This window comes from Protopterus annectens, chromosome 2.part2 (assembly GCF_019279795.1).
Source record: "Protopterus annectens isolate FY-2018-M chromosome 2.part2, PAN1.0, whole genome shotgun sequence".
Lineage (NCBI taxonomy): Eukaryota > Metazoa > Chordata > Ceratodontiformes > Protopteridae > Protopterus > Protopterus annectens.
Window position 1 is genome coordinate 38,225,272 of NC_056730.1, and position 12,507 is coordinate 38,237,778.

General features: G+C 39.6%; 1 protein-coding gene across 4 annotated transcripts in view; it reads left to right on the forward strand.

The window, feature by feature from the left end:
- The window catches only part of MTX3 (metaxin 3), a 558,615-nt gene that overhangs the window by 347,385 nt on the left and 198,723 nt on the right, over positions 1–12,507 (forward strand). For all 4 annotated transcript variants that reach the window (XM_044063728.1, XM_044063727.1, XM_044063725.1 and 1 more), the window contains one exon: positions 9,319–9,395. In XM_044063728.1, the coding sequence (XP_043919663.1) occupies positions 9,319–9,395 (77 nt within the window). The remainder of the gene's footprint in view (positions 1–9,318; positions 9,396–12,507) is intronic.

A 12,507-nucleotide genomic window follows, 5' to 3' on the forward strand; every position in this document is an offset into this window, starting at 1 on the left:
AAATTGCCAAAATCCCCGTCTTCCAGATCTGAGAAGTTGGGGAAAAAGATCTTCTAGCCCTTATTCAGAGCCAACAGAAAAATTAGCTAAAGAGTCATCCTCAGACCCGAAGTCTGTTGGACCTGAAAAACCTTCCTCATCAGCTCCTCTGTGGTTTCAGTGCCGATGGAGTTTAGCTTACAGAGCTGGTCCCCAGAATTGGAGCCTGTTTCTCCAACATTGAGATCTCCCTTACTTCAGCTGTCAGATCTCCTACTCCCTCCTCTCGATCCTGCACAAGCCTCTCAGATGATGTGGATCGCGTGGTATGGAGACTCTTAAGGACACCGGCGCAGACCAAACCGTTGTTGGCTTCAACCCAGAGGGATTCGGAACCAGCCAAGACCACCCCTCCTCTATAGATTCCTTCTCCAATCCAATCTGGGACCTCAGAGCCAGTGTGTCTGGAGCTGATTGTAGTGGAACCATCAGACCCAAGACCTACACCAGGATCTTTGGGCCCGACTACTGCTCCGACATTCCCTGTTCCATCTGAACTCAAAGAATCTAGGAGCCAATGCTCTCTGGTTGGGTCCGGGGAGGAGAGTCAGAATTCGGCAGTTGTCTGATCCAAACTTGCCCTGGGGCTTCGGCACAGGTGAGCTTGGCTCCTACATTGGTCTCAGAGCCAACTCCCTTGGTTCCAGGGATGCTTTCTGGTTCTTCGGAGTTGGGAGCTTCCTCGGATCAGGAGCGGGGGCCTTCAAGGTGATGAGGAGAGTGCTGTTTTCACAAGCAGCTCCACTCTCAGGTGCAGATTCTGTTCCTCCAAAGGCGCCAGTGTCTCTCTTGGCACCATTGCATCCATACAGGCATGGAGACCCAAAGCCTCAGGATGCCCCATTGGGTGAACCCCTCTCTTCTGAAACCTCTCCAGAATACCCTTCTGAAGAGGTCCCTCAGAAGAGATTATGAAAGGGGAAGTATTTATACTCCCCAGAGGAGTCAAGTCACATCCGATACATACCTTGATGAGTCCAAAGGGTCCCACAGTCTCCCTCTGAGGATATCTCCTTCACAGACATCCTGAAGATTCTTAGAGAGGCAGCTGGAAGTCCATCAACACTTCTGAGGAGGAGTCTGTATACCTGAAGGCTTTTGGGTCTCGTCCTTCTGCCACTTGGGTGCCCACAGACCAAATAGGATCTGAAACTTACTCATGGTTCTTTTTAGCCCCAAAGAAAATGGGGGACTGGAGACCCATCCTGGATTTTAGCAAACTAAACAAATCAGTAAAAAAGTCAAAATTCCAGATGGTAACACTACAGTCAGTGCTCCCTTTTCTAGGAAAAGACAACTGGATGTGCTCTGTAGACCTCCAGGATGCATACTACACATAAAGATAGACAGACGATCCAGGGGTCATTTGCACTGTCAGCTGGGAGCCAGTCACCATCAGTTTCGAGCTCTGCCCTTTGGTCTCACTACAGCCCCCAGAGTGCTCACCACGTGTATGACAGTAGTCACAGCTGACTTGAGACGCCTAGGATTCCGAGTGTTTCCGTACCTAGACGACTGGCTCCTATCTGCCACCACCGAGCATCTACTATCCAAAGCGAAAGACATCACACTACATCTGTGCTCTCACTTGGGAATCACAATAAACTACAAAAAGTCTGCACTATTGCCATTTCAGCATATCGTCTTTATAGGGGCAGATTTAGACACAAGAAATATGTTGGCAACCCTCCCCCCCCTCGAAAGGGTTCAAATCCTACGATCCCAAGTCCTAAACCTTCTTTCCAAAAGAAAAGTACAGGCAAGAACAATCCTCAAAGTACTGGGAACCATGGCAGCTGCAATTACTCTGATTCCACTGGCACGCCTGCACATGAGAATACTTCAATCGCTAGTATTCACTTCGTGGTCCATGCAGGAACTGCCCACATCCCACCAAGGTTTGATAACAGAATCCTGCAAGAAAGACCTTCATTGGTGGCTTTACTCCACTCAAGTGACTTTAGGCCATCCATTTCTCCCCCTTCGACTTTTAGCCACAGTGACCATGAATGCTTCCCAGGTAGGGGGAGGTGGGCATTATCTGGGAAGAACAATTCAAGGCACTTGGCAGGGCAGCCCATTTGCACATCAATGTTTTAGAGATGAGAGCAGTACTTTTAGCTTTGCAAGCATTCCAGGACTCTCTTCCGCTAGGAACTATTGCAATACAGACAGACAACATGTCAGTTGTATGGTATATAACCAAACAAGGAGGAACCAGATCTTATCCACTTTGTCGGGAGGCCCTGAGAATATGGCACTGGACAACCTCTTCCCAACGCTTTCTGATAGCAACACACAATCCCATGGAATTCCAACGTGATTGCAGACAAACTTAGCAGAGCAATTCTGATGCCTCACAAGTGGTCCCTAAAACAGGAAGTGGAAGAAGAAATTTTCTGCAAGTGGGGCCAGCCTTGCTGTGACCTTTTTGTCACATCCATGAATACAAAATACAGCAGCTACTTTGCCGTGATGCCCCCCTCCGGGGGAAGCACCAAGGTATGCACTTGTTCACGATTGGCCCTTGGGTCTTCTCTATGCCTTTCCTCCATTTCCCTTGATCCCAAAGGTTCTTCAGAAAGCCAGTCACTTGGGAAGGAACTTAATAGTTGTTGCCCCATATTGGCCTCATTAAATCTGGTTCCCCTTCCTGTGGCCTCGTCTCCAGGAGGAGCCTTGGATTCTGGACCCAGAGACCTCCTGACCCATGCATCAGGGATGCTCCACCCCTCCCTTCAAACCGTCAAGTTGACAGATTGGCTGTTCCAATTCCAACCATAGCCAGGCTCCATAATTTTTCTACGTCAGTAAAACACATTTTGATTTCTTCCCAGAAAGCTTTGACAAGAAGATTGTATAAAAGCAAATAGAAGAGGTTCTCCTCTTGGGCCGAGAATAATCACATTGACCCCTTCTCTGCCCCAGTAGCTTCTATTCTGGAATTCCTGGCAAAACTATTTAATGAAGGGACAGCTGCAGCTACTATTCGGGTCCAGCTGGTTACCATATCTAATTTCCATTTGGGAGAAACGGGCTCCAACATCATTTCCCACAGACTTTGCAAAGCTTTTCTGAAAGATACTCTTTTATTAAGACCACCAGTTAAAATCCCTCCACTGCCATGGGACTTTTTGTTCCTTCATGTCTGATTCTTCCTCCTTTCACGCCGGCATCATCCTGTAACCTCAAGTATCTTTCTTGGAAAAAGATTCTCTTGATAGTGATTACTTCTGCAAGAAGAGTTTCAGAGCTACAAGCACTATCCATAAAGCCCCCTTACATGCTGTTCCACAAAGATAGAGTACCCATATGAACAAATCCATCCTTTCTACCCAAAGTATTTTCAGAATTTAATCTGAATCAGTCCATAGTTACCTATTTTTTTCCCTAATTATGGCAGTAAAGCAGAATATGTGCTGCACCAACTGAATGTACGTAGGCAATTGTGTTTCTACTTACATAAAACAAGGGACTTCAGAAAGTCAGATCAGTTATTTGTATCTTTTTCAGATTCGAGAAAGGGTGTTGTTTTACCTTTGTTTACCAATCAAAAAATAAATTTCTCAAAAAGTGAAGGGTCATTCTACAAGAGCCATTGCAACCTCTTCTGCCTTTAAAGCGAGATTACCTATTGACACCGTCTGTGCTGCTGCAGCATGGGCATACCTTTATCATTCATTACAAAGTGGATTGGCCTCCAGGAACAGGACCTCTTTTGGTTCCACTGTTCTGAAGAATATTCTCCCTTGAGCCACCCAAGAAACATAGTGCTAGGGATGCTGTCCCTAACAGTAAAGAATGAAGGCAAGATAGGACAACATCACATAAAGAAATTATGTACTCACCATAACGTTCCATGTGTGTTGTCCATCTCACTTTCATTCTTACATCCCACCCTCCTGCCCCCAACTTGTTGCTCCTGGAGGACCGAGCTGGTAAAATTGGCTATTAATGTCCTTGACCTTTTTCATTGATCTATCACTTATTCAGTGAACTTAAGTAGCTTTATCTGCAAACAAGATCTGGGGAACTTTCCAAGAGCATCATAGGATAGGGCTTAGCCACGAGCTAGTGGAAGAACTCGAGCTTTGCATTAGGCCAAGTCAGAACCGAGAATCGGTTCCAAACCCAAACAGTAAAGAATGAAGGCGAGATGGACAACACACATGGAACGTTATGGTGAGTACATAACTTTTTATCCATCTACCTTTCCCCATGGGTGCTGGTTAACTGAGAGTTTACTGTATAAGGGGTGAAATAAGAGAGCATTCGGGGGCATGGTTTTATGGTTAGCATAACGCAAAGCATGATACAAGGTGAAATGAGCAAAATGTCTAAAAGAAATAGTGAGTAATAGTAGAAATAGAGAAAGTATAGTAGAAAATAGGCATAGCTGTAGTAAGACCGTGATGACATTCATTTACCTTTATATCATCTCCCATTGTGTCATGTTATGTTAATGGTATGAGGAAAAAGACGGGGAGAGGTTTTCAAACTAAGTTATAAAAGTTAACTGTATGCCTCAAATGTATAACTGTGATTAAAAAATGGTTACAGTTAAGTATTTCAAGTTGCTATGCACAAATGTACACTAGTCCCTATAAAGCCCAGTTAATGACTGTTTAACATGATCATGAGAGCAGGGTTAGTCCGTCTCATCCACAGCCTCTGTAGCTAGCAATTATATCCCCTTTGTTGACCGTCTATCCCTCATATGCCTTGATTGTGTTAAAAATAAATTATGCACACAGTAAAAAGTATTCCAATTTATTTCATGGAAATGCAAGTCGTATTGTAAAGCCACACTGTTTAAACTGAGTAAACAACAAGAAGGTAAGTTGCTTTCATAAACAGACATCCCCCCCCATCCACAGTTATAGGCACTTTGTTTTGTACATCTCATCTAATTGTGATAAGTCTCCCAACCTCATATCACAAGAATCTAGGACAAAGCTGAAAAATATTGATAGGCAAAGACCCCATATTAGGGACAAATTTTGAATATTTATGTTATAAGTTCTAGAGCTAGAATAGCAGTTTTGCATTAGTTTATACTTCTGAAGGATACAAAGTCTGAAACTCAAATGTCTGACATAAGAGTGCAGTACTCCATAATTTGCCAGAAAAAACATTAATTTTATGAGAAGCAAACTAAATGTATGAGGGAAAATCAGGGACGGTTTCAAGATTGTTTTACACATACAGCTGCCATGAAGCATTTCACATGAACTATAATACACTAGTCCTGTAAAGACAAACCATTTAAACTAAGTAACTAAAAAGAGGTTAAGTTACTTCCATAGAGAGCCCTCCACCCACACTCAACAGTTCTAGCCACTTTGCTGACTGTGCCTCAGACATCTGATTTTGATTTAAAAATAATGGCTATGTAATGTATTTAAGCTTTATTTCATACAAACAGTAGCCAGATAGGGCCATCCACTGCCCCTTCATATGCCTCTCCATACAATATAATTGTAGAAAAAAATAATTCTGTAATAATTTTCAGTAATCATTAAAATTCTATTTTCAAAAAAATTAAATATGAAACTAAATAAGAATCATGTTTACTGGTGAATACTAGTCACATGCCCTTTGAGGCAGGAAATTGGAAGACACTTCATTTTGGTGAGAGAACCTGGTGAAAGCTATGTGTATGTTTAGAAGGCAAGGGGAGGACATGAATAGAATAATCATCTTTTAAACCAGTACAATGAAACTTAGATAATTTAACGTAACAAATACTAAAAATTCTGTGCCAAAGAGGAATATTGTATGACTGCTGGTAAAGTAAAAATGAATCCCAGCAAACAAGATAACGATTGCAGTCAACAAATATGGCAACACTTGAATAATCACAGTCATAAAATATAAAAAAGTTTTATTGCGAACGGTAAGCGCTTTCACTAAATAGCTTCATCAGACCATTTCGCAAACAATTGCAGCGCGTTTAAAAACTTGGAAGAGCCAATCAAAGAATTTCCATAGGGTGACATCACATCCTAGTAAAAACCACTACATTGTAGCAAAAACCCCTAGTGGGTACACTTTGTAAGGACTTGGAATGTTACCAAAATCATATGAGTAATAAACCAATACAATACAGATCTGAAAAGTTAATATTCAGCCAAAATAACTAGTTACTGTTTAGTTAAGAAATATGCATTCATCACAACAAGGCCAATACGCTTTTTAAAAGCACTTAAAAACGTTAAAGACTTGGGAATCGCTCCTGTGGTATTTCAGTATATGAGCTGCAAAATAATGCATGTAAAAAATATAATGCAAAATAAATCATTAGAAAACCTTCATACCAAATAAAGGTTGAGTACATTCCTCAGAGTACAGCCATTGTTTTAAGTATGAACAGCTGCACATAAAGGACCTTGGTGTATGGTATATGAACAGTTCACACAACTGACATTTAAAATTCATAAATTGTTGAATGCTCTTCCATAATTATGCTAAAAAACATAATCTAAATAAATATTACAAGACAGAGTCAAATCGCTCTATAGACAAGTAATGTACTGATTATAAGAAGCTGCTAACATAAATAATAGCGAATACAGATATTTGCATATCATACATGGTGAGCCAATCAACTTCAAAAAACAAGTCATACCATGCAACCTATTTTACAATAAGGTACATAAAAAAAGATAGAACTAGTGTGTCTTAATTATTTATCAACACACCTATATTGACTGTATTATTTTAAAAGGAGACCAACTCGCTAAAAAGCAATCCATAACGTAGCTATATAAAAAGCTACAGATATAAACCTTTGTTAACATTCACTGCAACTCAACCAACAGCTATGAAATGTGTGACTTCTGATGGAATATGCAGTATATATCGTGATTAATCACTCCTAAACACAAGTCAAGTTACTATTGTATTCTATATTGTGAATGCACATCCGATAAAAAGTCTGATAGTGAAAATTGTACTAATATACTGTTAATGCAAATGTTCCTAGCCATCTAAGATATGTAATAACTGGCAAGTGGGCATCGAAACCATGATGCCAGTGACTATATGCGACAAGTGCAAAGACTCCTGCATAAATACACAACCCCTTTACTTTAGAAGGTGTCCGTTTTCAGTAGAGGCAACTTCGCGTCCACATTGGTTGAAGGAAGGCTGAGTATCTGTAGAGAGCTGGGGTATGAATTACATTCTTTTTTCTCCATGTGTTGCTCCTCGCCTACTGTGTAACTTGACTAAGAGGTAAGAAGACCATTATTGATTCATGCTAACAGAAGCCTTTTTTTGTCTTGTGATGTAGAATTCAGACTGCCACACAAATGAATATTTTGGTTCAGTCCACTAACAAGCAACAGCACTTACTATTGAAAGTGAACTGTGTCTGGTTTCTAACAACTGTCTTGTAACGTGATTTCTAGCATTACGTGATTTTATAAGCTCTCTGAAACTAAACTTTCTGCTGCTACTTAATGTAGATATCTGGGGCCTTATTTGACTTCGTTATTTTCATTGGAATTACAAATTCCAACTAGTTTCTTTGTAATGGAATACTCTTGGATATATCCATAATGTTATTGCCTTAACTGTGATTGCTTTCATTTCCATTCCATGCATGGAAGTCCGTGTTTGCCCAGTTGTTCCGAGTGCCAAAACCTAATGAATTGCAGTGTTGACTGTTGAAGTTAACTGTTGGAGATATAAAAACATTTCAGTATGCATTTTCAAATAAAATTTCTGATGCAAGCTATAGTAGGAAGCACTTTGAGACTATATTTTATTCCTAAATGAACTTGCTTTTAGTAGTTAACAGTTTTTACTAAAGTCCAAGTAAGACTGATATGGAAGATGGTCATGTGATGTGAAAATGTGATGTATAAAATGGGCTTAAGCAAAGGATCAGTATGCTTGGCTCCCAGCAGTGTGTAAAATGCACCATCTTATTCTGCAGATAACAAATGTAGGCTGTGTCCTGATTGCACATACACAAAAATGAATGAGTTGTAGAAAATTTCAAAGCTAATCTGTCACCAATATGCTTTTCATCATCCCCAACACAGACGCACACAAAGTATAAAGTAAGGTACAAAGGCATAATTTTTTTGCTGCTAGTAAGTCTCGTCTTTTTGTCCAGTTTTGTAAGATGAAATAAAGAGCTATTGACATGGAAACATTTTATGACTTTTGTCTTGTGTGAAGAATGTTTGCTTTTCCATTATGGATTGACAGGCGGCAGGGAATCAAAACAATCAACTTATTTTCTATGCTTGAGGCTTTTTTGCCTGATAACATTTGATTTATCAATGACTAGTGTTACTTTCTTAAGCATGCTGTTGAACACAAGACATTAAAATAATTCAGAATCATTGGAATGTGCTTTTTATATAGCATTCCAGACTCGCAACTCGGCAGTGTCTCACTACCTTGGGTATCCTCGATAGCATTGATAGTGCTAATAATCTTGGAAAAAAAGGTCTGTTCTAGTAATGGTTTTACACGTAGTGTAGCTCATCTCCTTAAAGCTGGCTGCACATAACCCGCAAAATGTTCCATAGAAAATAGTCTTCTAGAAGCTACACATAGTATTTTGTTTTCTGATTTTCAGGTTTTATTGCCAGCTTATGTGCAGCCTAAGAATGTTTCCCTTTCAATGTAGCAACATACTGAGCAGAAGTAAAAGCCTGCAGTGGGAGCTAGTACAGTGTCATTTTACTAACTGTAAGTAGAAGTAATTTTGATTACTGATTTAAATAATGTTGACAGTGTTTAAAATGAATCAGAGCAACTTCACCTCGTTTTGGTATCCCACTTGGCACACACATTTCAATGAAAAATCATGCATTGTATAGCAAAATCAAATAAATGTACATTTTACTAAAAGTGTTTATTTTAAACTTTAATGTACTTATGTCCATTGTAAAAAGCAATAAAGCACAAAGAATTGTGCATTGCACAGGTATCACAACAATCCCAGGGACTTGTCAGACCCTCACTGTACTGGCTTTTGCCTCGTAGTACCCGATTGTACAATAATCTCATTCATTTGCAATGCACACACCTTCATGCATTATTACTTAAGTATTTAGCCTTTCAAATGCCTATTCCAGCTTGTGGTTAACTTGTTGATTCAACCTAGAAAGTCTATGTATTATTTCTGTGAAAATTAAAGAAAATGACATCTGCCTAAAGTAGCTGAACTTTTTTAAAAATTGCACATTGTTGCTGCAGCCTTGTTTCTAAAAAGCTACACAGTGTTTTACAACTGGTCTGGCTTTTTTTCTTTTTTAGATTAACAAAGATGCCAAGGAATGCCTAAATCTTTTATCATACAGATTGGGAATGCAGCAGTTTTTCTTTGGAGACATGTGAGTATAAAGGCACGTAAAAAGATAAAATTATGCAGTGTTTAGGTAAGTTTATGCAGTCCTTAATAAAAGTTGATTAGGTGATGAATCTGTGTAGTCCTGTAACCTTATAATCAAAGCATGTGACATGATACTTATATGTTCAGAAATTATCCCATAAAATAAGGTACAATGAGTATTGAGTGTTAACTGTTAACTCTTTAGGATTGTGCTAGATCACCTAGATTGCCTGTAATTGTGTATGTTTATCTGTAAAGGTCAACACTATTCATTTTTTTTTTATAAAATATAAATGTACATAAAAATGTGGCCATTATGAAATTCTACCCCAGAGGCTTTTCTCACTCCTCCAACTGCCAGTAATCCATTTTGCAGTTTGCATTAGTTCAGCACAAGTGTTACTTGTGTGCTTTGAGTATGCAGTTATTAACCTACATTATTGATTCAGATAAAATATGTTGATTACCATTATCTGTAAGTTTTATTTTAATTGCAGCTAAAATCCAGAAGCCAAGAAAGTAAGTCAGGACTACAAATTATTCACATAATGATTAATATTGTGATATAAAACATACCATAGTAACCTACCATACACCATCTGTGATAACTATGGAGCTTAATGATTTTAAGATTAAACTGCAGGACATAAAAATCAATGAATATACATTCCTTAAGGGAGGTTTAAACTGCCAGGACACTAACAGGGTGAACTACTCAACATCAGATACATATTCCCAAATATATGTTATTCAAAGTAGGTGTTCAACATTTAGATCATACTTGCAGTTCCCTAAGCTACTTGGGTCATATTTTTATAGGTTCATAGGCTGGTACCAGGCTATCGGCCGTAGGGCCTATACAAGCCTAACCATAACAATTTCTTCCCACAGTATTTACTTCCCTGGACCCCTGTCTTGCAGGGTGACTGATGTGATCCTCGGGGTGAATTTCCTATCTCCCATCGAATCATCAAGGTTCCTTTTGAAGAGGGTCAAAGACGCGCTCTGTTTGACATGTATGGGCAGTCTATTCCAGAGTCTGGGGAGTCTCTGGGTCAGGAACCTATCCCTCCAGCATGTTTTGTTCATTGTGATGACAAGGTTTAGATCCGTGGCGAGTGTGTGTCTGAGGGATTGGGATTTCTTTAAGTGTAGCATGTCCGACAGCTCTGGGTTTGACCTGGCCTTGTATGTTAAACAGAGATAGCCCCTGAGTAGACAATATGCGACAGAGTATAGGTGGAGTTTTTTTTAGACTGTCAGCATAGGGCATCTGCTTTAGGCCTGTGATTCTTTTAGTGAGGTATTTCTGTTCCCTTTCCAGTTGTTGCAGATGTCTTGAGAGGTACATACCAAACCTGGGCGTTGTATTCTATAATGGGTCTAATGAGGGATGAGTATAGTGGGACAATGACCTCCTTTTTTTGGATGAAAACCCCTTAGTGATGAGGTGTGCTACACAGAAGGATTTCCTGACTGTTGTGGCAATGTGGTTGTCGAAGGTGAGACCACTACCACCTGTGTCCCTAAGTCTCTTATCACAGTTTCAGTGTTTAGTATATTGCCATCTATGTGGTAATTCACGGGTACATGTTTTTTTCCCAAAGGGGATAAATATACATTTCTTGGCATTGAGCTTGAGCCCATGGCTCTGGCAGCAAGCATCTGTTTCTGTAAGGCCCTTCTGTAGAATATCCACATCATTTGGGGATTCAGTAATGGCTCTCCGTTTGCAGTCATCTGCGAACTTTGTTAGCCAGAGTTTCTTAGTGTTGGCCTGTACTTAAGAGAGGTAGATGCCAAACAAGAGCGGTCCCAGGACTGAACCCTGAGGTATTCCACTTGTCACTTGTTTGGAGCTGGATTTGGAGTCAGCTACTTTTACAGTGTGGGTTCTGTCAGTAAGCCATTTGGCAACCCATCGAGTGACATAGGGATTAATGCCCAGCTTAGTAAGTTTATCAATGATTCAAGAGTGGGGGATGGTGTTGAAGGCCTTGGCGAGGTCCAGATACGCTGTGTGGACCACCTTACCCTTGTCCATAACTCTGGAGATTGATTCGAAGATGTCAGTCCGGTTCAGGAGACAAGATCTGCCCTTCACGAACCCAAATCTCATGGGGTCCAGTGTTTGAAGGTTGCCATTGTCTTTGTTTATAAGTTTCGTGGCCGTGCAGATCAGGCTCATCAGACTAATGGGGCGGTAGTTCCCGGGATCCAAGGTGCCTAACATAAGACCACCATTCAGTTTCAAAAGTTTAGGATACCTTCTGTTTGCCGAAGCTGTCAGTGGCTTGAGCAAAGGCACACAAAAAAGGCAGTTTGGGTTCAAAAAGCTCTAGAGCTTTCTTGCTGCCAAAGTGCTTTGCGGGCTTTGTAGAACTGATGGTAGGCAAGTGAGACTTTCCTGGTGAAAACATTCAGTATTATTTTTGTGTGACTTTTTCTTCCTGTGAATATACTTTTATGCTAGGAAAAGCCTTTTTGCTAGACTGACATGTTACTTACTGCAGAGATTTTGTACGCATGTAATGCTTGTATGAACAAAACTGTGGTTTAAAAAAACTCTTTATTTATTTATTTTTTTACTAACATTTTTGCTAGCATGCTCTACATTTTTGTGTAGACTAAGTATGGGGGGACAGGATTTTATACTTTTGGGGAATGTCACAGAAAACTTTATTGACGATTAGCATCTATATTGGTAATATGATATTATGCTTTATGAGAACAACCAGCTTGGGTATATTATACCAGCCTGTTTATACTCAGCATTATGGTTGTTTATCAGTGCATATATTATATACATATTTATTTACGTTATTTATTGGGTATCAAATATATAGGTGATGGTTTATGGGATTGAGTATTTGTATTATATTCTTTTTTTCTCTTCTTTTTCTTTTTTTCAGGGTTTTTGTTGCATCATAGTTTATTATTTATAGTTACAATATTTATGTCCTATGGGAAACAACAATGTAGTGTAGTAATATTATTACACATGGTATGATTAGATTATATCCTAAGTGATATTACATTCATATTTAGGATATTATAATGTTTAAGTAAGTTCTCATGGGTTCCATATTTTGTATTTAAACCAATTTATATAT